Source organism: Orbicella franksi, chromosome 3 (genome assembly GCF_964199315.1).
Source record: "Orbicella franksi chromosome 3, jaOrbFran1.1, whole genome shotgun sequence".
NCBI lineage: Eukaryota > Metazoa > Cnidaria > Anthozoa > Scleractinia > Merulinidae > Orbicella > Orbicella franksi.
The window spans coordinates 24277501-24304436 of NC_138147.1; the positions used below are offsets into that span (position 1 = coordinate 24277501).

General features: G+C 41.3%; 1 protein-coding gene and 4 pseudogenes across 1 annotated transcript; 1 reads left to right on the forward strand and 4 right to left on the reverse strand.

Moving 5' to 3' along the window:
- LOC145482771 (uncharacterized) overlaps positions 1–429 on the reverse strand; it is a 4310-nt pseudogene extending 3881 nt beyond the window's left edge.
- A 3986-nt stretch (positions 430–4415) lies between these two features.
- LOC145482861 (uncharacterized) lies at positions 4416–5971 on the reverse strand (annotated as a pseudogene).
- Positions 5972–6589: 618 nt separating this feature from the next.
- LOC145482866 (uncharacterized) lies at positions 6590–7635 on the forward strand (annotated as a pseudogene).
- An 879-nt stretch (positions 7636–8514) lies between these two features.
- On the reverse strand, positions 8515–10286 carry LOC145482431 (uncharacterized; annotated as a pseudogene).
- Positions 10287–17260: 6974 nt separating this feature from the next.
- Positions 17261–18734, reverse strand: LOC145482432 (uncharacterized). The gene is made up of 2 exons (XM_081461053.1): positions 18387–18734; positions 17261–17983 (listed from the first exon to the last, which is right to left on the reverse strand). The coding sequence occupies exons 1-2, from the start codon at positions 18732–18734 to the stop codon at positions 17261–17263; spliced, it is 1071 nt and encodes a 356-aa protein (XP_081317179.1).
- Positions 18735–26936: the final 8202 nt, after the last annotated feature.

Here is a 26936-nt window from a genome sequence, read left to right on the forward strand (position 1 = left end):
AAGAAGAGGGTGCACGCAGCACTTGTGCACGGCGGACAGCATTGTGAGTCGGAGGATGGTTGACAGATCCGTAGGTGAAGATGGTACCATCCCCGAGGATGACCTGGCGTTTGGCAGGACGAATGGTTATGTCATTCGCTTCCATGAAGGGAGTACCAGCCAAGACATCTACGTCCAGATTCTCCACAACAAGACCTTCAAATTGAAACGAATGACTCCCACGGGTGAGGCTCAGGCGAGTTTCCCCCAGGACTTTCAAAGGAGAGGAGCCATCCGCTTGATGAGCTGACTGTGAACTGTGCCAAATCCCTGCACCGAGCCTCTGTACAGCGGAGAGCCTGATCATGTTACCTGTGGCGCCGCTGTCAATAATGACTCTAGCCTGATGATGGCCGAAAAACGTGTCAATGTACGGGGACTGACGTACGAGGACCCTCCTGGATGCATCAGACGTAAATGGATCACTCTGCTCAACCAGATTCTGATGACGCGGCGGGTCAACATTACTTGACAAAAGGTCTAACTCAACGCTGTCGTCATCCAGGATTGAAACAATCTGACGAGCTTTCAGAAGGTACAAACGGTCCTGTTCAGGAAGGAACCCACATTCGCTTAAAAAGTGGCTGTGAGAAGTGTAATATATTCGTAACCGGAAGTTGTGTTAAGCTGTTGTATTACCCAAGATGCTTAGCGAATAAAGTTGTGTTGAGCACGCCTCGTCAACTTGTGTTGTTATGTCACTGAGCCATACTTTTGCTAGTATGTTTCATTTTGGCGACGAGGATGGGATACTCTACATGCACGAAGACGCATGAGAAATCCAGTGAAGTTTTGATTTTCTCTGTGTGAGGAAAAAGGTTTGTTTTCGACCGAGGCAACTTGATCAAAGTTTGAGCACGTGCTATCAAAATGGCGGGAATTGGATTGTTTGGTCGTGTCGGCGAGTTCAGCCCTGAGCGAGAGACTTTTCGTTCCTATGTGGAAAGAATGGAAATGTTCTTCATGGCAAATAATATCAAAGAAGAAACAGGCGAGGGTAAAGAGGAAGCCAATCTCGCAGTTGCAAATAGAAAACGTGCTATCTTTCTGACTGAGATTGGACCCGAAGCATATTCTACCCTGAGCAATCTGCTGGCAGCAGTGAAACCACTCCTTTTGCGGACATTGTCAAAGCATTGGAGAAACATTACAATCCAGCGCCATTGGAGATAGCAGAGAGTTTTCATTTTGGAACTCGCTATCAAAAACAAGACGAATCCATCAGTGACTTTATTGTGGCCTTGAAGAAGTTATCGATTCATTGTAACTATGGAGAGTTTCTCAACCGAGCTCTGAGAGACCGTTTTGTGTGCGGATTGAACAATCCCAAAACACAGAAGGTTGTGATGATAATGATGAGTTAGGTATTTATTCCATGTATGCAGTTGGTACAGATAATCCTACCAACAAAAGTTATACTGTAGAAATGACCATAAATGGTTCACCATGTGCAATGGAAGTAGACACTGCAGCTGATTACTTAATAATGAGTAAGAGCACACATTCTCAGAAATTCAGTAATTTTCCACTTCGTCCGTCAAAAGTTGAATTGAAAACCTATACGGGTGAAACCCTTAACAGTGTGTGGTGAAATGCTGTGTGATGTAGTATACAAGGGCCATGAATATACATTGCCAATTATTGTAGCTGATTATGAGAAGAAGCCTACTTTGCTGGGAAGAAACTGGTTAAACCATATAAGGCTTGAGTGGGGTGAAATATTTAGTTTAACAAGATCCGAGTTGGAAAGTGCCAAAAGTCAACTTGATGGATTACTAGTTAAACACAGTGAGTTGTTCAAAGATAGCTATGAGGGCATGAAAGGGTTGGAAGCACACATCACCATGAAAGATGGTGCAAAGTCCATATTTATTAAGCCACGTAGAGTTCCATATGCACTAAAAGATGAAGTCGAAAAGGAGTTGGATAAGTTAGAGAAAAATGGGGTAATCGTTAAAACTGACAGATCAGACTGGGCGAGCCCAATAGTAGTTGTGCCAAAGGCTGACAAATCGGTTAGAATTTGTGGGGACTACAAAGTAACCATCAACTCAGCTGTTGAAGATGAGCAGTATCCCCTCCCCACCCAACAGGACTTGTATGCTGCCCTCTCGGGATCAAAATTTTTCAGCAAACTTGATTTGTCGCATGCATATGCTCAGCTAAGTGTTGATAAAGCAAGTCGTGAGTACCTGACAATTAGCACACACAAGGGACTCTATTCCTACACCAAATTACCATATGGGGTTAAATCAGCACCTAAAATATTCCAAGCTAAAATGGATATGATTTTGCAAGGAGTAGAAAAATGTGTGTGTAAGCAGGATGACATTCTTATTGGTGGTGTCAGTTGGCAGGAGAATATCAAAATCCTGGCTGAGGTATTGGAGAGGTTGCATAAATATAACCTGCATTTGAAGATGGCAAAGTGTGAATTTCTGAAGAGGGAAGTTGTCTATTTGGGTTTGAAGATAGATGCTGAAGGTTTGCATCCAGTTGAGGAAAAAGTGGCTGCTGTAAAAAGGGCACCAGTACCACAAAACGTCAGCGAGTTGAGATCTTTTTTGGGCATGGTCCAGTACTATCACCCATTTCTTGCAGGTTTAGCAACCACACTAGCACCATTACATGAGCTCATCAAAAAGGGTGTCCAGTGGACATGGACAAAAGAGTGTCAGCAAGCATACGAAGCTTGTAAACAAGGTCTCACCAGTGATGCACTGTTGGTGCATTATGATGGGGACCGTGAACTGAGACTTGCTTGTGATACGTCCAGCTATGGAATTGGAGCAGTTATTAGCCATGTGATGGATGATGGCCAGGAGAGGCCAATAGCCTATGCCTCTCGGACACTGAGTTCAAGTGAAAAGAACTATGCACAAATTGAGCGTGAAGCATTATCAATTGTTTTTGGTGTAAAAAAAATTTCACCAGTTTTTGTATGGGCGTAAATTTACCCTGATCACTGATCACAAACCATTGTTGGCAATTTTCAATCCAAAATCCGCTATCCCCACACTAGCAGCAGCTCGAATGCAGAGGTGGGCTCTAGTACTTTCGGTGTGACTATGAGATTGAATACAAAAGATCTGAAGACCATGCCAACTGTGATGCTCTCTCAAGGCTACCACATGAGGACTCCACAGTGGGAAGTGAGGGTGTGGTCTACAGTGTGAGGGTAATTGATGATGATTTTCCAATCACTGCAGAAGATATCGGAAAGGCAACCCTTGTAGATCCTGTACTTGGTAAGGTACATCAATTTGTGATGTCAGGTTGGCCAGAAGGGTGTCCTGATGAGACCCTCAAACCCTATCATAATAGAAGAAATGAGCTGTCCTGTGAACAGGACTGTGTCCTTTGGGGCTCTAGGGTGATAATTCCACCAATCATTAGAGCCAAAATGCTGGGGAAGTTGCATTGGGAACACCCTGGTATATGTGGTATGAAAGCAATTGCTCGTACATGCATGTGGTGGCCAAAAATGGATCAGGAAATCGAGGAAGCAGTGAGAGTATGTACAGTATGCCAAAATGTTAGAAATGCCCCACCCAGTGCACCCCTGATCCCATGGAAGTGGCCAACTAGACCATTTCAACGGATCCATATTGATTTCTGTCAGAAGGGTAATGATTACTTCCTTGTAGTAATCGATAGCCACTCAAAGTGGATTGAAGTCAAACATATGAGCTCTACAACTACTGAACGGACTATTGATGAGCTCCGTTTAATTTTTGCTACTCATGGTTTACCTGAAGAGGTGGTGTCTGACAACGGACCACAGTTTACGTCCACTGAATATACCGAATTCATGCGCAAAAACGGCATCAAGCACACTTTGGTTCCACCCTATCACCCTCAATCTAATGGGGCAGCGGAGAGGTCTGTGAGAGTTGTTAAGGATGCTTTAGTTAAACAAGTGCTTGAGGGTAAAAAGGGCATCTCTATCAAACACAGACTTGCTAATTTTCTATTTCGGTATCGCACAACCCCTCACAGTACAACTGGTGTGACCCCCGCTGAGTTGATGGTGAAGCGTTGCCTAAGAACAAGATTAAGTCTGATTAAGCCTAATCTGGCACAAGTTGTAGAGAATAAGCAAGAGAAACAGAAAATGTATAAGGATTTGAAATGTAAGAGGGAAAGATCCTTTGTAAGAAATGACAGGGTGCGGTTACGAAACTCGAGGGCCAATTCTAAGACTGATAAGTGGATTCCAGGCACTATAATTAAAGTTTGTGGGCCCGGAACCTATGTAGTTAGGACAGGACACAAAACCAGATATGTGCACGCTGATCACATGATAAGAGCACATGATAATGTACCAGATGATGTCAGTGAGCCAGATGTCTTGGTGCCTGAACCAAGTGGTCAGAAAATAAATGATGATAATGTGAATCCTCTCGATAGTACTTCTGAACCACATGTAGATCTGCCTGAAAACGAGGATACTGTTGTATCTCCTTTAGTTGTAAGTAGTCCACCTACAGTTTTGCGAAGATCTCAAAGGATTAGAAAACCAGTTGTTAAACTTAATCTGTAACTGTGGGTTATCACTATGTCTTGGGTATAAGTGCATCCTGAAAATCTGGGGGAAAGCAGTGTAATATATTCGTAACCGGAAGTTGTGTTAAGCTGTTGTATTACCCAAGATGCTTAGCGAATAAAGTTGTTGTGTTGAGCACGCCTCGTCAACTTGTGTTGTTATGTCACTGAGCCATACTTTTGCTAGTATGTTTCAAGAAGCGCGGCCAGCTTGTTTACAGAGGGGGCATTCTTTCGCCTTTTGAGAGGAGCGTCCCGGGAACCTCGCAGACGACTTACTGTAGGTCGGTGTACCCCTCCGAAAAGAGGACTTCTGAGTGGCAAACGAGGCTCCTGTACGCATGACTTTTGTGTCTTCAGCAGAACGGATTTCATCAAGGAGTGAGTCCAGCGCCTGGGAGATCTCAGGCTTTAAGGACGCCAAAGTACGAGACCGCAGCTCAGTTCCATATCGTTGTTTAACACGTTTAGGTAAAGCAAGGTTAATCAATCTCAGCCACATTAAAATAACAAAATTCTCTAACGTCGGTGACAATTCCTCTTCCTCCTCAAGAACAGAACCGTGGTGGAGCAGGGTGTGAGGTTTAATTAAACTGTCCTCCACAAAAGCTATAAGACGCTGGAAAAGATCTTCCGGGCGCTCATCGAGGTTCAAATGAATGTCATCCAGGTCTAAAAAGTGACCCCCAGTAGTCTGCAATCCGAAATGAAGTCTAATTGTCTGCCATATGTCCCCAATACAAGTAGAATTCTTGACAATCGTATTACGAGAGATAATTGGGCAATAATTTGCAATCTGGCCTAACATGAGTTCGAACATGTTTACCTTTTGGGTAGCAGTTCACCTTCGAGCAGCTGGAACCGACTCCCCATCATCAGTGTAACCGCGTAACGGGCTCGCCCTAGTCTTTTTCAGCCACGACGACCCTTCGCCCAAAAATGGCGCGAAATTGGCGTCCAGAGACAAGGTGTAGAGAAGATTTTGTTTCCAACTCTCGAAGGAGGTTAAAGTTTCGTTCTTTGAGAGGCACCACTGCTTGGGGGCTCTGTTAGAAGACATCGCAGTTTACGGAACAAGATGATATCGACAACCGACTCTTGGCTGGTCGGGAATCCCGACGAATCTGTCGATAAAGTGCGTTGGATCTGACGGGAACGTGACGATTCGAATCTTTACCGCTGCCACCACGCCAGTAGTCTAAATGGACACACACTAGGCCCCGACGAACTGTAAGCTTTATCTTTAATGCAAGCGAAATCTCCCCGTAACGAGAACTAGATACAACCAAGATGGCGGACGAATGAGGGCTGATCGCGCGCGATTTTATACAACAATGAACGCCGCTGACCGACCGACTACAGCGGAGTGCCGCTGGACAACCAGCCTACTGGCGCCATAACAAAATATCATATTTCATTACTCTGACATTTGGCTTAATTTTTTCATTTATACTTGTCTTTGACGAGAAGACTGTAAAGCTTTTGAATAATGATATTTACTGTTCACATGAAAGATCCTGAAATATAGTTTTAAAGTTACAGTATTGTATAGCAGTGAATATAAACTGGGCTGTTTGTTGTACCTTCAATGTATGAATGTGTTCTGTAAATAAACTGAAGCCAATTATTATAGTTGATATTATTCATAATTGAAATTATCCTTTCACTGAGTTCATCAGCACTGTATCATTTATATTGTCATTATTTTTACAGGTTTTTATTTTTGATGATAACCTTTATTTTTATTTTAAGGTGCTGAGCCATCCCAGTTTGAATGGACTTCACAGAAAACTTCACGAAAAGCTCCTGCTAAACGAATGCAAAGCAGAACTGTTTCTACAGAGGAAATGGATGTGTCACATTTCATGGAAGGGTCACTCAATATGCATGTACCACTTGAAACAGTTTCAGCAGCCACTGAACAAGGTTCAATCTCATGTACTGATAATCTGAAATCAGCAGGATCCCCTGATGTTGATGTTATTACAGAGCTGCAGCAGAAGATCACATTATTGGAACTAAAGCTAGGTGATTGTGAAGAAGAGTTGACCAAAGTGAAAAATGAAAATGAGCTTTTGCTAGGGCAGCAATTTTCCCTAGACAAAATAAAGGATGATGATTCAGCGATTTTATTTTATACTGGCTTTCCATCATATCAGGCACTGATCAGTTTCTATAAGTTTATTGAGCCAAAACTGGGGAAGATGCAGTACTGGAAAGGAGAGCAGTTTGTGAAAGAGAGTCAGCCTTATCAAGAAGATGAAAATTGGAAAAAGCCTGGACCCTCCAGGAAATTAACATTCCTCGATGAATTTCTGTTAGTATTAATGCGACTGAAGGCTGGCCTATTTGTTCAGGATCTGGCTGACAGATTTGGTATAAGCATCAGCCTTGTTTCAAGGATTTGCATTACCTGGATAAATCTGTTGTACTTTGAGCTTCAGAGTATTTTCCCTTTCCCTACCCAAGAGTTGGTACGCAAAAACATGCCGGCAGAGTTTGCAGAATTTTCTACAACCAGAATCATTTTGGACTGTACCGAGATTTTTATTCAGCGGCCGTCTGCAATGCACACACAGTCTGAAACTTGGTCCGATTATAAACACCATAATACTTGGAAGCTTCTTGTTGGAGTTACACCAAATGGCCAAGTCACATTTCTTTCTGACCTCTAGGGTGGATGTGTATCTGATAAACAAATTACCCGCGAAAGTGGAGTGCTCGATTTATTAGATAGTGGTGACAATGTTATGGTTGACCATGGCTTTGACATAAAGGACATTGTGCCTGATGGTGTCACCATCAATATGCCACCATTTTTAGGAGGACGGGATCAAATGACTGCGGCTGAGACAGAAGAAACTATGACCATTGCCTCTGTGCGAATACATGTGGAGCGGGCAATTGGTAGAATTAAAACTTACCATATTTTAGACGGTAACCTCCCAAACACATTAAGCCCATATGCGACACAGATTGCAAGAGTATGTGGGCTATTAACAAACTTTCTTCCTCCTTTACTACAACCTGCCAAACCAAATTCCTAGTTTGTATTGTGACTATCCAGATTGAAGAATTTTGTTATAGCTTCGGTTAATAATTGTAATTGTCGAAGTGAAGTCCAGTTTTGTCTGTAATCATACAGATGGTAGCATAGCAAAACTCTGATTAACTTTGTTTAAATCACAAGTATCAGTATGATTGCAGACAGAATTGGCTGACACAAAGTCCTTTTACCATTATTAATCAAAACAGAATTTAACAAAGATGGTAAGCATCAATTCAATGTTGTGGCAGTGTACAGTGGATGAATAGAAGGTTAATATTTATTTGAACACATTGTCAAATCATCAGCTAATAACAAATAACAACATGTAGTTCTTACTTAATAATAATAATAATAATAATAATAATCTAATTGTAATATAATCTAATTGTGTAAAATTTAATTGTAGTTCCAAGAAAAACATCAACATCCCCACCCCTCTCGAAATTTTAATTATGCTTCATACATTTCTTTCTTTTTTGTCTTTGGGACCCCCCCCCGCCCCCCCCCTCCGCCGCCCCCCCCCGCCCTTCTTGCCCAGGTACATTTCCCCCTTGGGAGAATGTATAGGGAGTGAGTATTAGTAAATGGGTGTATTCATGCATAAAAGCCAAAAAAATCAATAATTATAACCTGATGTCACCCACCATGGGAAATTCAAAATAATCCTACTTTCAACTTAATTCAACTGCATTCTGTGAAAATACAGATAGAGAATAACAGAGAGACAGTGCAAGTGCAAATTCATCCCTGCGCTGCCATGTATTTACATCATAAGTGTATTTTTGGGTAACATTGACTTTGCATTTTTACATAAATGAAATAGTAATGATGGTAATAATAAATTAATAAATTTACTGCTCAGTAATACATCAAACTTTAGCTTATGCTTGTCTCTGAAATTTCATTTTCAAGCCAGCCCTTGAGCAGTGATATTGGCCATAGGCTAGCCAGCCACCATGAAGGTAGAGAATCTTTCCCCGTTGTACTCGTTTGGTAAGAAGCTCGGGGCAAAGTGCCCTTCTGTAGAAGAAGTCAATCTTGGGCAGAAAGTCACTGGACCAAGTATTGTCTAAGCAAATCTTCTCCAGAAATAGTGGCCTGTCCTCTCCAAAGTACACTGTGAGAATAATACCTTTCAGATCCAAGTTAGAACAGTAGAGCTGCCCTTGAATTTGAATATAGTAGTCATGATTTCTTTTAAGCCTTACAGTTCCATCAGAAAGTTTCTCCAGAAAAAAAGGTTTTATTTTTGCATGCCTCTTCAATAGTCATGCCAGCTTTGCTTAAGGGGGATTTAATTTCCATTCCCCATTTTTCTTGTGTGTGCGTGAAGGTGAAAATTCTGTCTATGCTGGCTCCTAGGTATGGTTTGTCCTTAGACACCAGTAGCCCAACTTCCTCAACTGTGATATCAATCCCAGCTGTTCGCATTTCCCTAATATATAAGTTCACTGCTATTGGTTCACTTTCAATGCCATATTGAACAGAATCTGTTGTGAAGATTGAATAGAGAATTGATTTTACTTTATTTGAGGGTTCCACTTTAAGTCTTGGCAGCTTTTCTAAAATTTGAGGCTGTCAAGAGAGTTTTCCTTTTTTCAAACCAAAGATTGTTTTGGTTTTGTCATCGTGTCAATCTTTCTGTTTCCTGGATCTCTTCCTGGGTGATAGTTAAGTTAGAAATGTGTTCATCAACCATAGATTTTAAGTGCTTGGTAGCTATATCGTAACTATCTGTAAAGGGCACACCCTCTGGCTCCTCCTCTTGCTCTTCGGGGTCAGACGCCTCTAGACAGTTTGACTTGATGTCGTGAAACAAGAAGAATGAGCTGGCAGGGAGACAATTCTGAAGACTTTCACTGAAGGTTTTGAAACTCTCTTCCTCTCTTGTTCCCTGATTTGGCGCTCTTGGGTCAAATTTTATGATCTTGGGTTGCGGACGAATGCTGCGACACTTTGGTTGCGCGGCACAACCCATACAGACAGCCGTGACGTGCAGGACAATGGTTCAGCGTGTTTTTGCAATCCTCTCCTTGTGAAGTCTTCGATAGCATACAGTACGCCTCCTACGTGGTTGCATTTGCCTTTGTCGAGTCTGCCAAGTCCAGCCGGACACGTGCATGCTGCTCGCAAAATGTCACACTGAGGTGAGAACTCCACTAAAATTCTACGGATTCTTCTTCATTGAAGGAAGAACGCTGGCCTTAACATAGGTCTTGCCTTGATAAGCTTTGCTTTCCAGCTGTTTAACGTTGCCTTCGAAGAAAAATTGGTAACTTCTCAGCTTCTTGTAGTTTGTGCCTTTTAGCACAATGTGGCGGTACTTGCGTGTAGACACGACAAGGTAATCGTACAGCTGAATAAAGTTCAGTTCTGGAAGCTGACGCAAGTCAGTAGACCATCCAAGAGCGGAGATTTGTCTTAGGATTTCGTCATATTTGAAGTCGCCAGTGATTTCCACACTTTCCTGGGCGTTGTCAGCCGGCGTTGTCACGTTCCGCATAATCAAAGCGTACACTTTCAGCACCAAGGCCGCCTTTATTCCGCCGGCTCTTTCCGAATTACTCTTCAAAATATCCCTCAGATCTTTCACTGAGAGTTTTTGTATATCCTCAAGGGTCGTAATTTCCTTGTGTTTGTACTTTATGAGCATTTTGATCGAAGAAAATAGCTACAGAGAGGAACGCGCGAGCAAAACATCAGTGATTTCTCTTTGTTTTTGTTTCCCGGGTCAACGTTAGCCTCGATGTGGTGTTTGCGCGGTTGCTATTCCAAGATGGCGCCTCTTATGCCTAATGAGGATAAAGACACGTCACGTGAAGACGATCTATTGAATCAGAAGTCTTGGAAAAACAAATACTTGTAAACATTCTCGAAATCCCGGTGGCGATAGTATCAAACATCTATCAAACAGCTAACTTGTCAAAACGAAGCGCAAGCCTTCGCGTTGCCTGGTCATGAAGCTGAACTTCATAACTATAGCTTGGAATTTTGGCTTCTTAGAATACTCAAATAGTCATTTCCGAGGAATCAAAGCCAAAATACGACCAAGGAAAAATTACGAAATAAATTTGTTCAAATTTCCAGTGCTACACACTAGGTGTTTTACAGAGTGAGCGTTGTGGGCTTGAGGGTCTACTCAGGTGACAGCGTCTTCCTTAATAGTTGCTTCATGGTTAGATTTTAGTTTAAAACTTTAGACGAATGGCGTTAATGGGTGATAAAATGTGATTTAACTATAACACCGAAACATCAATGCTTAACAAAGGAGAATATGTGGCGTATGTTGCACGGTTCATAATTTTACTGAGAATTGCAAAGAAATGCAAGCCAAGTCGCGTTTTGATGATTGAGTGGTGATATTCATAACATCGTAGTTAGCAACAAAATTTAGCCGAAAGTATGAAAAAAAGTAAGTTGTAAGCCATTATAATTATAGGATGGCTTTAATAAAAACATCGGTATTCACCTACGCCAATTCCCTATCGACCCATCCCACCATCCATGTCATTCGTTGTTTTTTAGTCGAGATCATTTGCGGTCCCTATCGGGGATCATTTCCGGTCCAGGATCATTTGCGGTCCAATTTGGGGATCATTTGCGGTCCGGGATCAATTGCGGACCCGTACAAATCAGTAAACGCGCGCATCGCCGGATGAAAATTGACGACTTCCGTTCGAATGATTTTTTTCTCTATTCATGAGTTTATTCACGAGCCATATAATATCCTCGACCGTTCGGTCGTTACGGGAAAATTTCAAACCTTGGCCTACCGTATTGACCTCGCTATCGCTCGGTCAATACGGCAAGGCCTCAGTTTGAGATTTTCCCGTAATGATCTCACTCTCGGTTATTAGGCTGATTTAGCAAGAGAACGGGAACGTCACTTGACGACGGCGCGCGCAGAACAAACACCCAAATATTAGAACAGAATTAGAACAGAATCCAGGTTATTCCGCACGCCCTGCAGTCGTCATCTAACCATATTTGGGTATTTGTACTGCGCGCGTAGGGGTAACCACGCGTTTTTTAAACTTATTGATCTTTTTTGAAAAGTTTTATGGTGCCCGTTACATTTTTTCCTGTTACCTCCCCAGTAAGTAAAACATTTGCGTATCTCGCACTTGTTTTGCGCGCACACTACGCCATCTGCATGTACATGTTTACCATGGATAGTATCCATGATGTTTACAGTTCGATTTCAGTATAATTTTCAACAGATAACAGCTAGTTTTTCAGCTGGAAGACGTTAACCGTTAGTGTTTAGCGATATGCTGCTATTCTGGTGTTCCTGGTTTAAGTACAGGTTCATTAAACTTGATGTGGTCACAGTAGCAAAATTTTGCTTTCATTTGAGTCGTGTACTTGGTAGCGTAGTCGATTACGTCAATGTCAACCCAGCGCGCGCGTGGCGCATAAACCATGTCTTGCGTGATGCACAGAACATGTGTGCACTAACAAAAGTAGGCACCGTCCTTAAGAGGACTACCTCTGAAGATAGTCTACAATTTCCGAACGGATTTTCCGGAAAATTACTGTTCCATTTGACTTTCAACCAAAATTTCCGGATTTTTTTGCTAAATGGTAAGCACCTCCGCTCAGACCACTACCTGGCCGTTTGTTTCTCGGTAGCCCCGGGTTCAAATCCTCGGCCACGCTTGTAAATAGCCAAATGGTTTGCCTCCGGCCACGACGTCAGCCCACCCCCGAGCAGGGGGTGGCCAGAGGGGGTGCTCCGAGAGGGTGGCCGGCCTCTTCGAAGCGGGTCCGACCTCCCACTCGAGCGCGCCTGGAACCGGTGCCCCCGACTTCGTCACCAGACCCCTCCCTCTTACTTGTCCTCCCCGACCTCCCACTCGATTAGTCGCCTTAGACCCCTCCGAGCTCCTACTCGAATGCCTTTAGCTAGTAACGTCATCATTTCTCGAACTTTAATTGGCGGCCATTTTGAATAAATTAACAAAAGAGAGGTCCAGATCGGCTAACTTGGAACATCTCATGCTACTGGCAGTAGTCGGGAGTTAGGAGGAGCCGCCGAACATTTGATTGCCGGTAGCAAAAAACGCATTTGTCGGTTGAGCTTTGAATTCTGGAGTCCGCATTTTATTGAAAGGCACATTAAAGTGCTATGTAAAGACCAAACTGTAATTTTCCTGCTAAGTTCCAACATGGTCTCACGTCAGTTATTTTTCAACCCTACCAATATGGAGTTCGAAATAAATGGGGTTGACTTTGGGCCAAGGGAGATGGAAATCAGTTCGATATGGTGGGTGGCCCTGCCTTTCCAATCGTCCCTAACCTCTGTATCGACGTTGTTGAAGAATCAGTGATAACATTTGTAATAGTTCCTCCTGAAGGCTGGAAACGCTATGTCAATGACAGCTTTATCATATCATCAAGAACTTAAGAAAATCCGTATCAGAATTGGACACAACAATTTTAACTTGTCGACTCCATGCATATGATTCTTTATATAAGTTCCCAATCCCCCTACTTGTCTTAGTAACATCCTGTTTCAATTACAATCACGAAAAGAGACAACATCAGTACTCCATGTACCCTTGAGATAAATCGTGTTTCTAATCCGCTTAGCTCAACACGTACAGAAGGGAAATCATGTGAGATCAATTCTGTTACCAACGCCGTACACGCGTATGGCTATCCGTCTGCTGTCATCTGCAGCATCTTTAGGAAAAAACCTTCCTCGGAGCTTATTCCGTCATCGGAACAATCAGTAGACATGTTTTTCAGTTTGATTGAAAATATTAAAAGGCTGCGGTATGGCTTGTTTTCCTTCTGTTCTTGGGCGTCACACTGCAGAATCACTCACACGTCTTCCTCGAAAGAACCAAGAGAAGATCAAGGTAAGAGAGTCACCTTGATCTTCTTTTTTTTTGAAACCGAATTCCGACAATTACTGTACACATATTCTATCAAAACATAAGATTTGCCTGTCTTGTCTTTCCTTTATGTCTCTTTTCACTCGAACCAGTGGCCGTTAGTGCCGTTACCCTTCGCCGATACCTACCGCGCCCGGAGGGTACTCCTTGTTATGGCCTATGCAGCGAGGCTCCGCCCAAAAGGGGTCCCTTGTTCAGGTTTCAGGTATATAAAAGGGTAGAGATTTCACAAATTGAGGTATATGAAGGGGTAGGGAAATCTGTTATTTAGTTATTTAAAAGAGCCTTTAATTAGAATATTTAGAACAGACACGCCTTGTGGCTGTATTTTGTTATGCTTGATGTTCTCCCGTAGCTTGTTCATTAACTTCAGTTCCAAGAGTTTAGAGAAGGGATGCTGTGTTGTTAAACAGGTATGCGAAAGGGGTACCTCATTTCAATGAAAGGTATTACTAGTATACGTAAAGGGTACCTTTTCTGTCCAACTGGTATACAAAAAAGTAAGGTGTTGATTTTAAACCCCTTGTAAAACTTTGTTTGTGCTCGCGCTCCCCTCCCTCTTTCACACGTTTTTCATTTTTGACGCAGCTTATCTTGATAAAACCCTCCTCCAGCTTGTTGGCAAGCGGGAACATCCGGTATTCAGGCTATTTTCGATTTTCTCGCGCGTGAAAAAAGAGCCGGAAAAACCGGGCTGACAGCTCGTAGCATTTGTTGTACATCCGACGTCGCCCGATCTCCGCAGGAAACAAAATACCGCAAGTTAATATAAGTCGGAAGTTTGAGATTCTGCAATAACATTTGTATCGGCCAAGGGTAACGGTACGATCATAAATGCGATGCGAAAGGCGCTAAAATTCTGGGACTGTCGTGAAAGTATTCGACACCAACTCGACACCAACCGACTCGACAAAGTTGTCAAAAAATCTTTCGTCATCGTTTTGTTTGCCTGGTTTTCTGGGAGCGAAGCAATTTAGAGATTCGCAAGAGTTATGGCATTGCGTTCAAAATGTTTGGGTGCAGCAGAGTTGCCTCCCTTGTCAGACAAAGAAACTTTTGTAAAGCGCGACCCTGGGGGCCTAGGTTCTAGTTTGCTGGACATGTGGGCAGCGGTTTTCCCTAAAAGAGATCGTAAGAGATGACAATAGCGGGAGACAAAGATTTGCAGGTAAACTATTCTTTATTCAGTCTAAAGTGGATTGTATGCTCCCTGCAAATGTATGAAAATGTCCACCCCAACCTCGCTCTGGTACTATCAGGTTCACACACACTGAAGTGGAATGCCGAAAAGGTCTATTAGTGATATCAGACCTCTGACAGAACCCATATTTTTGCCTAACGGAACTTTTGTCTTGGTTCAGCTTTGGCCTCTGGAGGCTTACACTTTCGGTCTTAAACGTCTCTTAAGTTCTCTCGCATGTCACTTTCATCAACTCCACATCGTCCGCCATTGATATGAGGAGATAATTTATGCCGGCGGTTATCTGACGGGCTAAGACTAAAAAAAGAATCGTCACGTGTCCAGCGATGCCTTTAGGAGAGGAGCGCGGGCTCCTTTCCCGAGCCGCGTCTATTAATGTTTGCGGCCGAAAAAAGAGGTTAAGCATGTTCAACTTTGCCTATCCATGAGTTAAAAAACCTGTTAGACAATAACTCGGATTGCGTGAATTGACTTTTAATGACAGGGGATAGTCCATGTTCTTTCTACGGGAAGAAATAGTATCTACTTTTACTTATCTATCCTCCTTCTGAAGTTATAAGAAATAAAATAAGAAAACTAGATACAATTATAATTCATTTCATCTAAGTCAATAATTTGTACTGGTGACGATAAGAGAACTTTTTAAGTGGCCGGGGTCAATTTCTCAATCATCGTGGATCATGTAAAGAAATTGATATGGTAGCTGGAGTTTCGCACCTGAGCGAGTTCGCGCCCCACATCAACTAGCGATCAGGTGCTTGAAATATCTCTCTCTCTTACCTAGCAAAAAAGACAACACGTTGGCATAATGAAAGATAATCACACAAAACATGTTTATTTCTCCTTCTTTAATCCACTGAAGGTGAAGGCGAGCTCGAAATAGGAAATTTATAATGAGTTCAGGGGTGCGAACCGCTCGGTGGACGTAAACTAGATTGGGTGCGAAACAGGTAACATCCATTGATGTTAACTTGGCTTTGATTTTAAAGTCAAATATCCAATCAAATCAAAATCAGATCAAAACGGATTTTCATTTCTACAGTTAGCCCTATCGTCCGCACTAATTTGGAGAAATTGTCCACTGAAAACAGAACTGTTCGAGCTCTTCAAACTGGAGGAATTGAAAACGCCGGCTTTGCGTTTTATTGCGGAGGGAATACATTTTGAAAACGGAGCTTTTCGAAAACGATGACCTCACGATGATCTTCCTTAAGGGTTCACTCAAGCATTTCTTTGGTCCAGTCCCTGAATCCTTCCTTTTCCGCGCGCTATTTAGGGTTAGAAAGTCACAATCTACCAAAGCCTATTTGAAACCAGGCACGAGAAGAGTGTCCAGAGTAGCTTGCATGCGTATGCTCAGAATGCCGGCATTACCCCCCCGCCCAAACCAGGGGGAAAACCATATATGGCAGAACATGTGGAAGCGCGCGCATGCCCAGTGGCTGTCTATTTAATTACAAGCTGGAACACAGGACAACCTTCAAAAATGTAGCCTGTGTTTACTAACTGACTAACGACCAAAACAGATATTAATCGTTAGCTGTTCTCTAGTGCATAGCGCGTAATTCACGATGAAGAACTAGTTCAACCTCGTTCCTAGGGTCTCTCATCTTACCGCCCCCTCTTCGCTCACTCCAGGGGGCGGTAAGATTAGAGACCCTAGGAACGAGGTTAGAACTAGTTATCTGTATCACTTGCAAATTATGCCGTCTACAGTTAGCAATTGACATTACATATTATTTTATTTGTTATCGGTTTGTCCTGCGTGATTAGGGTGAAATTCTTAAGAGTGTCTCCGATTTGGACGCAATATGCGACAATGTTTCTTGCATTTTAGTCGTGCGCTCGGTCGCGTAGTGGAACGTGTTGAATTGGTCATTTGAACAAGACATTTATATGCTAGCACGCGCTTCAACACAACACTCTGATTGGCTCGTACTGAACATGCACATGCAAAATATCCTGGACTCTCTTTTTTCTTGCACCTGGGTTGAACCCCCATATAGCACGCGGGAAAGGGAAAATTCAGGGACTGACAGGAGCGTAAGCCATTAAGCAGGGGCTTAACAAGAATTTCTGTAGATAATTTTTTTAAGTAGCCGGAAGGCCATATTTTCTTTTTTTACTATTCAATAGCGAATCACCGCTCTATTAACATTTTATTTTGAAAAACAAAATAATTACTTTCAATCTTATACATGAAAAAAATGCTGAAAGATTATTAACAAAGCAGAACTTTGAAGTTATTTTGGCACGAAAATTTAGTTGACTGTTGTTGTTGTTGTTGCTGTTGTTTTTTTTGGACGTTGGCAAAATTCGATATGCGACTTCGCTGGACAATTTGGGCTTAAATGGAAAAAATGGCTGGCTACGCCCCTGACTGGACTAGCGTTTCTGCTGCCGGCGATTGCTGCATTTTCAAATATCTCCCGCTTGGTGTGGACAGAACATATGATGTGTTTTCAAAGTGAAAACACCGTTTTCAAATGTCTCCGGGGTATCAAGGACGGGCCTTGATTAATGACTCTAGTTACTGCCACCAAAATACATGTTACATTCTGGTTTTATACCAAAAATGTGGACCTTATCTCTTATTTCCTTACTCAAATCTGCAACTTTAGATTTCATATTTCTCAGTTCTCTTTGATTCTCTTTTATAGCCTCGATCTCATTGCATCTGTTTTCAATATGTGGGAAGTTTCGATATAATACAGTCCACTGTTCCCTGTAAAGCAGTAACTTATCATTTATCCGTTTGTTTTCTTCGTCTGACAAAGCCTCATCTGCAAGAAGCCGGTCAACAGGACAATACTCTGCACATGCACCCAAGAATGTGCCACTTCCTCCTTGTTCCGAAGTCGGGATGAATCCCGCTAATGATTTAAACATCATTGTACAATTTTGGCAAGGTGGTTTTTCTTTCAACTGATGGTTTTTGGCAAATGCCGAAGCGGAAGATGACCAGTTTTGATTATCTTCAGTATCAAGAGGCTTGTTAAATGCTATTGCTCTCTTGAGGCTCCGCTTAAATTTAGCGATCCTTCTGTATAAACACAAAGGTCTTAAGAACTCACTTACAGCTACAGATGATCCAACAGACCATTTACCCTCGCGTGAAACTTTCGCCAAAACCTTAGGCTTGAAGATGTTTTTGCTGCTAAGGAACTTGAAATGGTCTTCAGCTATGACCATAACTTTGTCAGCATGGTTGCTGTCTCGTTCTTCAGACTTTCTTGCTAAGGCACTAAACTAAAAGACGGAAATGAAACAAAATTGTCACTTGGGCCTGTTATTAAACAGTCGATTTCTTCAATTTAAATTAAATTATTCACTTACGAAAGGCACAGTTAATTTCTGCAAGGATAGTTGATTTAAAATTTCATTTAAACCACGGATAGTTTGACTCATTTAGACTTGTCGTTTAAAGTTCAAAATCAAAATTATTCAATGAAGTTTCATTTGTATGATTTTGACAAATTACAGTAAGAGGAAAATGTACAGTTCTTAGAAAAATCCCTTTCGTGGAAGAGGTATGGATATTTTCTGGATCTGCACAATTAAAATTAAGATTCAAAGGATTATATTATCACTTTTCATCACATAAATTTCAAATTACAAACTCAGCAAGCTGTCTTGCAGAGCCTATACTTACAATTTCCATGAGTTTGCTTCCAGGGTCAGTTGCGTGTTTTTGGTCTGGAAGTTTACTCATCTCCTCATCTGTTAGGGCGACCATATGTAAGTGGCCCACATTTTGGAGCTTTGAATCAGCGTTAGATTCACCGAGGTGAAACAACAGGTGCAACTTTAAACTCCAGTAGATGTCTCTGAAATGTTTTCTTAGTGAGGCCTTCAAAGACTCCGGCAGATCTTCACTGTTTCTGTGCCTGCATTCCTCGTCAAGCGTCATTAAAATCTGGCACACTTTATCTACATCCTTCTCCACTCTGCTTCTCAATCTTTGGCTTCTTCTTGCAATCTGTCTAACATCGTCATCCATTTGAGACATTTGGCTGTTACGAGCTCTTTATCTTTTTACGTTCCTTTAGATCAAAGCGCTGAGGTTAAAGTAAGAAAATTGTCTCCAAACTTTAAAATTAAGGAACAAATCAAAAGGAATGAGCGTTGCGATCCTGACTTTACCAAGGTTGTTACAAGACGCCTATCCTTTAGTGGCAGGTGGAACGAGAGACAAAAGGCGTCGCTATCCCACAGACCCTCTGTCACCAAATTACCAAAGCGAAAAAAAAAAAAAAAAAAATATATATATATATATCGCTTCCTTTTAAGGAGATCTTACACCTAGATACAAGCAATGTAAACAATTAAAAACACAAAATTTAAAAACATTTGTTAAGTCACTGGCCAAAACTTTATTTTCTCAAGAAATAAGCTTATTTGTTTTAAGTGTTGGCGATCTGAAATTGAATTCTACGTGTCGCCAACAGTTTAAAAGCCCTTTCCTGGAAAACACTTTGACTTACTTAATTGATTAAGAACATTTTTACCGCAGGCTTCAACTTCACGTGCAGATCGTTATCTGCCATTCGATCAAACTTAGTTTTCTATCGAGCCATTCGAACGCCACCAAAGTAGACCAAACATGGAAAGGACGCACGTAAGCGCACTGCTCTAATCTATGATTACTACTAGTATCTTACTTATTGCATTTCCGGCGAAGACGAAACGAGAAAGAGTGAACGGGCAGGCAAAAACGAAATGCATCGAAAAAGAAGAAACGGACGTCTATTCAAATCTGGAGTTTCCATCACATTCCCAAGTAAAAAATTACAATGAAGCGGTCTAATCCACACGTGCTCATCGGGAGCAGAATAATAATAAATTACTCATTTATGTTAGTTGTTTGCTTCTTACTTCTTCTGAGCCGAGCAAGAATTTAAGACTTCAAAACTTGTCTTTCAAATGACCAACACGAACTTAAACCGAAATTACACCGGATCTTCACCCACCTGATCTAAGAGAATCCTCAAGAAAAACGATGAGAAAACCTGCCGAAGATACCCCATGATATTAAAGTTTGTGATTTTAATCTTACCTTGATCTCTCGCCAATAATAACGCTGAACTTTGACAAAAGAACTGGAAAGAGAAATAAGAAAAACAATAAGGTTGAACATAACTCTCCACAAGGCACCCAAGGTTCTATTGTGAGTACTTACGGTGTAGCTATTGTAATTGGAAACATATCAGTCAAAGCACAGAACAGGAACAACACGTTGCAATTTGAATTAAAGTTTCCTTTGTCTCGATTCTTTTTTCACTGAATCCTGAGGTTTCACGATAAACTCTTTGATTAAAAAAACAAAGATAAAACAAGATCCCGGTCTGACTTTACCAGGCTTGTTACAAGACGCTTACTCAGTAGCATGTGGAACGAGAGACGTCGTTGCCTACCATGCATTATTTATCCATGCGTTATTTACGTCGCTATCCCACAGACCCTCCTTTCACCAACATACCAAGGCAAAAACAATTCATATGTATCGTTTCCTTTTAAGGAGATCTAATAGTCAGATAGAAGCTATTTTAATTCTTATTGAACACGTCTTATCGTCGAAAAGCCCTCTTTGGTTGCTTTGGATGCATCCCAATTCTTTCAGTAGATCTTTGGGGTTGTAATTGCTGTCAAATATACCCTCGATCCCGAACAAGACCGAAAACGTTGGAATAGTTCCCAGAACATTTCAAGTTTGGTAGAATTCCTAGCGATGAACAAACAGCGCAGGTGAAAACTAGTGAATTGTAATTTAGCGTGTATTACTGTTACGTATGATTTGCTTGGAAACAGTCCTTGTTAACCGTGCAGTGAAATCGGAATTTCTCGACTCTCTCAACATCTCGAATCAAAAGGTTTTTTCTCTGGAATTTTTTTCAATTTAATTTTACTCTTAATATATCGAACTCCCGATTTCTCGATTCAATTTCTGTCTCTCTTGGTATTTTTGAAAATGGGTATTCCACGGTGCTTAATTAAAACAGTGTTTTTCGCCATAATTAATGTTCAGGCCTTAAGTATTCTGCCTTTTATGGTCAGACTGATTCGTAATTTACATCAGTGTTTTGTAGTATGGCGAATTTGCTTCCTACCATAGCAACTACAGATAAGAAAGAACCAATCGTCTTATAGCTGAAACAAAACCAAAGCCAACGCTTTTTCGCTAATTGTTGTTATGTTCTTGTTCCCCGTGTCAAAGGAAAATTTATTTTTCAAACGCAGAAAATCTTTGGTTGCTTTGAAGTGCCGAAAATTCTCGACCACAGGAGGGGCTGCAGTTGAATGCGATCCTCCATCTTCCAGAAAATCTTTCAGGTTCAAAGATCCTATCCCAAGAGGTTCTGACATTTCCTTAAGCCCTAAAAGACTGAAAACCTCAGAGTCTTCCTCAGAAAATTTAAAGCTTGGTGAAAATCCAGGCGATGAACAAACAGCACAGGTAAGACGTTAAAGGAGTTCGCAGTCTGACTTCAAAAATATATTTATCGAGGTCACATGCCACACATGCCACAATAGTTAAATAACTACCCGATAAATTTTAAAAAGTTGTGTTCATTATGAGCACAATAATTTGCTAATGTATATTATGGTTGAAGAAGCATGGAATTAAGTTCATCCTGTGCATAAAATAAAATGGGAAATAACAGGGCAAACATTTCATAAATTGAAAATATTATAGGAGTTAAAACCTAGATAATTGTGGTCTTTACTAATCTTGAAAATTTGATAACATTTCGTTAAAACCCAAGAAAGATATCGTACTTGAAATATTGGTGATCTGTCTGTTTGAGCTCTTTGAGGAATAAGGCCTTAAAGTTTTACTTAGGTCTCTGAGAACCCAAATTAGCCCTGTCAAAGTGGAAGTTCTTTTTCAGTTTTAAGCCCGGATGACCTCCCCGCCCCCACAGCAGGTGCAAATTACATCAGGAGCGCATGCACGCAGTCACGTATTCACCGTATAGATTCGAAGTGAGCACGATTCCTGCAAAGCTACATGTATTTTGACCCACTAGCTTTCGACAACAAGTAACTGAAGCCTGTGTTATCAGGAAAGAATGTTTTGTATCTCGGCGACGGCAAATGGCTATGATTCAGTTTGGTAAGAAAACAAATATTCCGTGTAGCAATTTAGAGATTCGCAAGAGTTATGGCATTGCGTTCAAAATGTTTGGGTGCAGCAGAGTTGCCTCCCTTGTCAGATAAAGAAACTTTTGTAAAGCGCGACCCTGGAGGCCTAGGTTCTAGTTTGCTGGACATGTGGGCAGCGGTTTTCCCTAAAAGAGATCGTAAGAGATGACAACGGCCGGAGACAAAGATTTGCTGGTAAACTATCCTTTATTCAATCTAAAGTAATTGTATGCTCCCCGCAAATACATGAAAATGTCCACCCCAACCTCGCTCTGGTACTATCAGGTTCACACACACTGAAGTGGAATGCCGAAAATGTCTATAAGTGATGTCAGACCTCTGACAGAAACCATATTTTTGCCTAACGGAACTTTTGTCTTGGTTCAGCTTTCGCTACTGGAGGCTTACACTTCGGTCTTAAACGTCTCTTAAGTTCTCTCGCGTGCCACTTTCATCTACTCCACATCGTCCGCCATTGATATGAGGAGATAATTTATGCCGGCGGTTATCTGACGGGCTAAGACTAAAAAAGGAATCGTCACGTGTCCAGCGGTGCCTTCAGGAGAGGAGCGCGGGCTCCTTTCCCGAGCAGCGTCTGTTAATGTTTGCAGCTGAAAAAAGAGGTTAAGCATGTTCAACTTTGCCTATCCATGAATTAAAAAACCTGTTAGACAATAACTCGGATTGCGTGAATTAACTTTTACTGACAGGGATAGTCCATGTTCTTTCTACAGGAAGAAATGGTATCTACTTTTACTTATCTATCCTCCTCCTGAAGTTATAAGAAATTAAATAAGAAAACTAGATACAATTATAATTCATTTCATCTAAGTCAATAATTTGTACTAGTGACTATACGAGAACTTTTTAAGTAACTGGGATCAATTTCTAAATTATTCTGGATCATATAAAAGAAATTGGTATGGTAGCTGGACGTTTCGCACCTAAGCGAGTTCGCGCTCCACATCAACTAGCGATCAAGTGCTTGAAATTTATCTTCCTCTTACCTAGCACAAAAAACAACACATTGTTTGCATAATGAAACATAATCACACAAAACATGTTTATTTCTCGTTCTTTAATCCACTGAAGGTGAAGGCGAGCTCGAAATAGGAAGTTTATAATGAGTTCAGGGGTGCGAACCGCTCGGTGGACGCAAACTAGATTGGGTGCGAAACAGGTAACATCCATTGATATTAACTTGGCCTTGATTTTAAAGTCAAATATCCAATCAAATCCAAATCAGATCAAAACGCAGCTTCACTTCTACAGTTAGCCCTATCGTCTGCACTAATTTGGAGAAATTGTCCACTGAAAACAGAACTTTTCTAGCTCTTCAAACGAGACGAATTGAAAACGCAGGCATTCTGAAAACGGAGCTTTTCGAAAACGATGACCTCACGTTGATCTTCCTCAAGGGTTCACTCAAGCATTTCTTTGGTCCAGTCCCTGAATCCTTCCTTTTCCGCGCGCTATTTAGGGTTTGAACCTAGACACGAGAAGAGAGTCCAGAATAGCTTGCATGCGCATGCTGAGAATGGCGGCATTGCCCACCCCGCCCAAACCAGGGGAAAAACCATATATCGCAGAACATGTGGAAGCGCGCGCATGCCCAGTGGCCGTCTATTTAATTACAAGCAGCAACACAGGACAACCTTCAAAAATGTAGCCTTTGTCTGCTAACTGACTAACGACCAAAACAGATATTAATCGTTAGCTGTTATCCAGTGCATAGCGCGCAGTTCACGACAAAAAACTAGTCATCTGTATCACGTGCAAATTATGCCGTCTCCAGTAAGCAATTGGCAATACATATTATTTTATTTGTCATCGGTTTGTCCTGCGTGGTTAGGTGAAATTCTTGAGAGTGTCTCGGACCATTCCGGTTTCCCGATCTTAATACGTGTTCGTTAAAAGTAGATTTGGACGCAATATGCGACAATGTTTCTTGCATTTAAGTCGTACGCTTGGTCGCGTGGTGGAACATGTTGAACTGGTCATTTGAACAAGAAATTTATAAGCTAACACGTCCTCCAACACAACACTCTGATTGCATTGGTTCGTACCAGAAGCAAATCACCTGGAAGAGGTGATATGCTTCTGTTCGTACTGAACATGCACCTGCAAAATATCCTGGACTTTCTTTCTTTTGGCACCTGGGTTAAACTCTCATATAGCACGTGGGAAAGCGAAAATTCAGGGACTGGCAGGGGCGTAAGCCATTAAGCACGGGCTTAACAAGAAAGGCCATATTTTCTTTTTTCTTACTATTCAATAGCGAATCACCACTATATAAACGTTTTATTTGAAAAACAAAATAATGACTTTCAATCTCATACATGAAAAAATGCTGAAAGGTTATTAACAAAGCAGAACTTTGTTGATTTTTTTTGGACGTTGGCAAAATTCGATATACGACTTACGCTGTACAATTTGGGCTTAAATGGAAAAAATGGCTGGCTACGCCCCTGACTGGACTAGCGTTTTTGCTACCGGCGATTGTTGCATTTTTAAATATCTCCGGCGTGGTGTGGATAGAAAACATATGTGTGTTTTCAAAGTGAAAAACGCCGTTTTCAAATGTCTCCGAGGTATTGTGGACAGGGCCTTGATTAATGACTCAAGTTACTCCCACCAAAATACATGTTAAATTCTGGTTTCACACCAAAAATGTGTACCTTATCTCTTCTTTCCTTACTCAAATCTGCAGATTTCTTATTTCAGTCTCAGTTCTCTTTGATTCTCGATCTCAGTGCATCTTTTTCAATATCTCGGAAGTTTCGATATAATACAGTCCACTGTTCCCTGTTACGTCGTAACTGATCATTTATCTGTTTGTTTTCTTCGTTTGACAAAGCCTCATCTGCAAGAAGCCGGTCAACAGGACAATACTCTGCACATGCACCCAAGAATGTGCCACTTCCTCCCTGTTCCGAAGATTGGGTGAATCCCGCTAATGAGTTAAACATCATTGTACAATTTTGGCAAGGTGGTTTTTCTTTCAACTGATGGTTTTTGGCAAATGCCGAAGCGGAAGATGACCATTCCTGATTATCTTCAGTATCAAGAGGTTGGTTAGATGCTTTTGCTCTCTTGAGGCTCTGCTTAAATTTAGCGATCCTTCTGTATAAACACAAAGGCCTTAAGAACTCACTTACAGCTACAGATGATCCAACAGACCACTTATCTTTGTGTGAAACTTTCGCCAAAACCTTAGGCTTGAAGATGTTTTTGCTGCTAAGGAGCTTGAAATGGTCTATAGCTATGACCATAACATCTTCAGCATGGTCCCTGTCTCGTTTTTCAGAATTTTTTGCTAAGGCACTAAACTAAAAGACGGAAATGAAACAAAATTGTCACTTGGGCCTGTTATTAAACAGTCGATTTCTTCAGTAAATTAAATTATTCGCTTACGAAAGGAACAGTTAATTTCTGCAAGGATAGTTGATTTAAAATTTCATTTAAACCACGGATAGTTTGACTCATTTAGACTTGTCGTTTGAAGTTCAAAATCAAAATTATTCAATGAAGTTTCATTTGTATGATTATGACAAATTACAGGAAGAGGAAAATGTACAGTTCTTAGAAAAAATCCCTTTCGTGGAAGAGGTGTGGATATTTTCTGGATCTGCACAATTAAAATTAAGATTCAAAGGATTATATTATCACTTTTCATCACATAAATTTCAAATTACAAACTCAGCAAGCTGTCTTGCAGAGCCTATACTTACAATTTCCATGAGTTTGCTTCCAGGGTCAGTTGCGTGTTTTTGGTCTGGAAGTTTACTCATCTCCTCATCTGTTAGGTCGACCATAGGCAAGCGGCCCACATTTTGAGCCTTGGATCAGCGTTAGATTCACCGAGGTGATACAACAGGCGTAACTCTAAACTCCAGTAGATGTCTATGAAATGTTTTCTTAGTGAGGCCTTCAAAGACTCCGGCAGATCTTTACTATTTCTGGGCTTGCATAATTCCTCGTCAAGCTCCGTTAAAATACGGCACACCTCATGTACATCTCCCTCCACTCTTCCTCTCAATATGTGGCTTCTTCTTGCAATCTGTCTAACGTCCTCACCCATTTGATACATTTGGCTGTTACGAGCTTTTTATCTTTTTACCGTTTAATTATCATAAACGCTTCCCACTCTCCGTTAGATCAAAGCGCTGAGGGTAAAGTAAGAAAATTGTCTCCAAACTTTGAAATTAAGGCGCAGATCAAAAGGATTGAGCGTTGCAATCCTGACTTTACCAAGGTTGTTACAAGACGCCTATCCTTTAATAGCAGGTGAACGAGAGACAAAAGGCGTCGGTATCCCACAGACCGTCTGTCACCAAAATAACAAAGCGAAAACACAACAACTACATATCGCTTCCTTTTAAGGAGATCTTATGGCTCGATAGAAGTTCTTGCAATTCTTATTGAACGCGTCTTATCGTCGAAATGCCCTCTTTGGTTGCTTTGGATGGAACACAGGAATGGCCGTATCCCCATTCTTCAGGAGATCTTTGGGATTGTAATTGCTGTCAAATTTACCTTCGAGCTCGAAAAAGGCCGCAAACTTTAGAATATTTCTCAGAACATTTAAAGCTTGGAAGAATTCCTGCCGATAAACAAGCAAACAGTGCAGGTGAAAACTACTGAATTGTTCTTTAACGTGCATTGCTGTTACGTATGAATTGTTTGGAAACAGCCCTTATTAACCGTGCAGTGAAATCTAAATTTCTCGACCCTTCCAACATCTCGAATCAAATGGTTTTTTCTGTTGAATTTTTTTCAATTAAATTTTACTCTCGATACATCGTACTTCCGATTTCTCGATTCAATTTTTGTCGCTCTTGGTATTTTTGAGAAATGGGTATTCCACGGTCCTTAAAACAGAGTTTTTCGCCATAATTAATTTTAAGTATTCTGCCCTTTATCGCCAGACTGATTCGTAGCTTACATCAGTGTTTGGGTTTGGTAGTATGGCGAATTTGCTTCCTACTATCACAACTAGAGATAAGAAAGAACCAATCGTCTTATAACTGAAACAAAACCAAAGCCAAAGCTTTTCCGC

What these genes read in the sequence shown, in the direction of transcription:
- LOC145482432 (XM_081461053.1), bottom strand. Translation starts at nt 18,734, where the DNA reads ATGGATGACGATGTTAGACAGATTGCAAGAAGAAGCCAAAGATTGAGA. An exon ending in GAAGCAAACTCATGGAAATT is followed by an intron (nt 17,984 to 18,386) that starts GTAAGTATAGGC and finishes TCCGTCTTTTAG; the next exon opens with TTTAGTGCCTTAGCAAGAAA.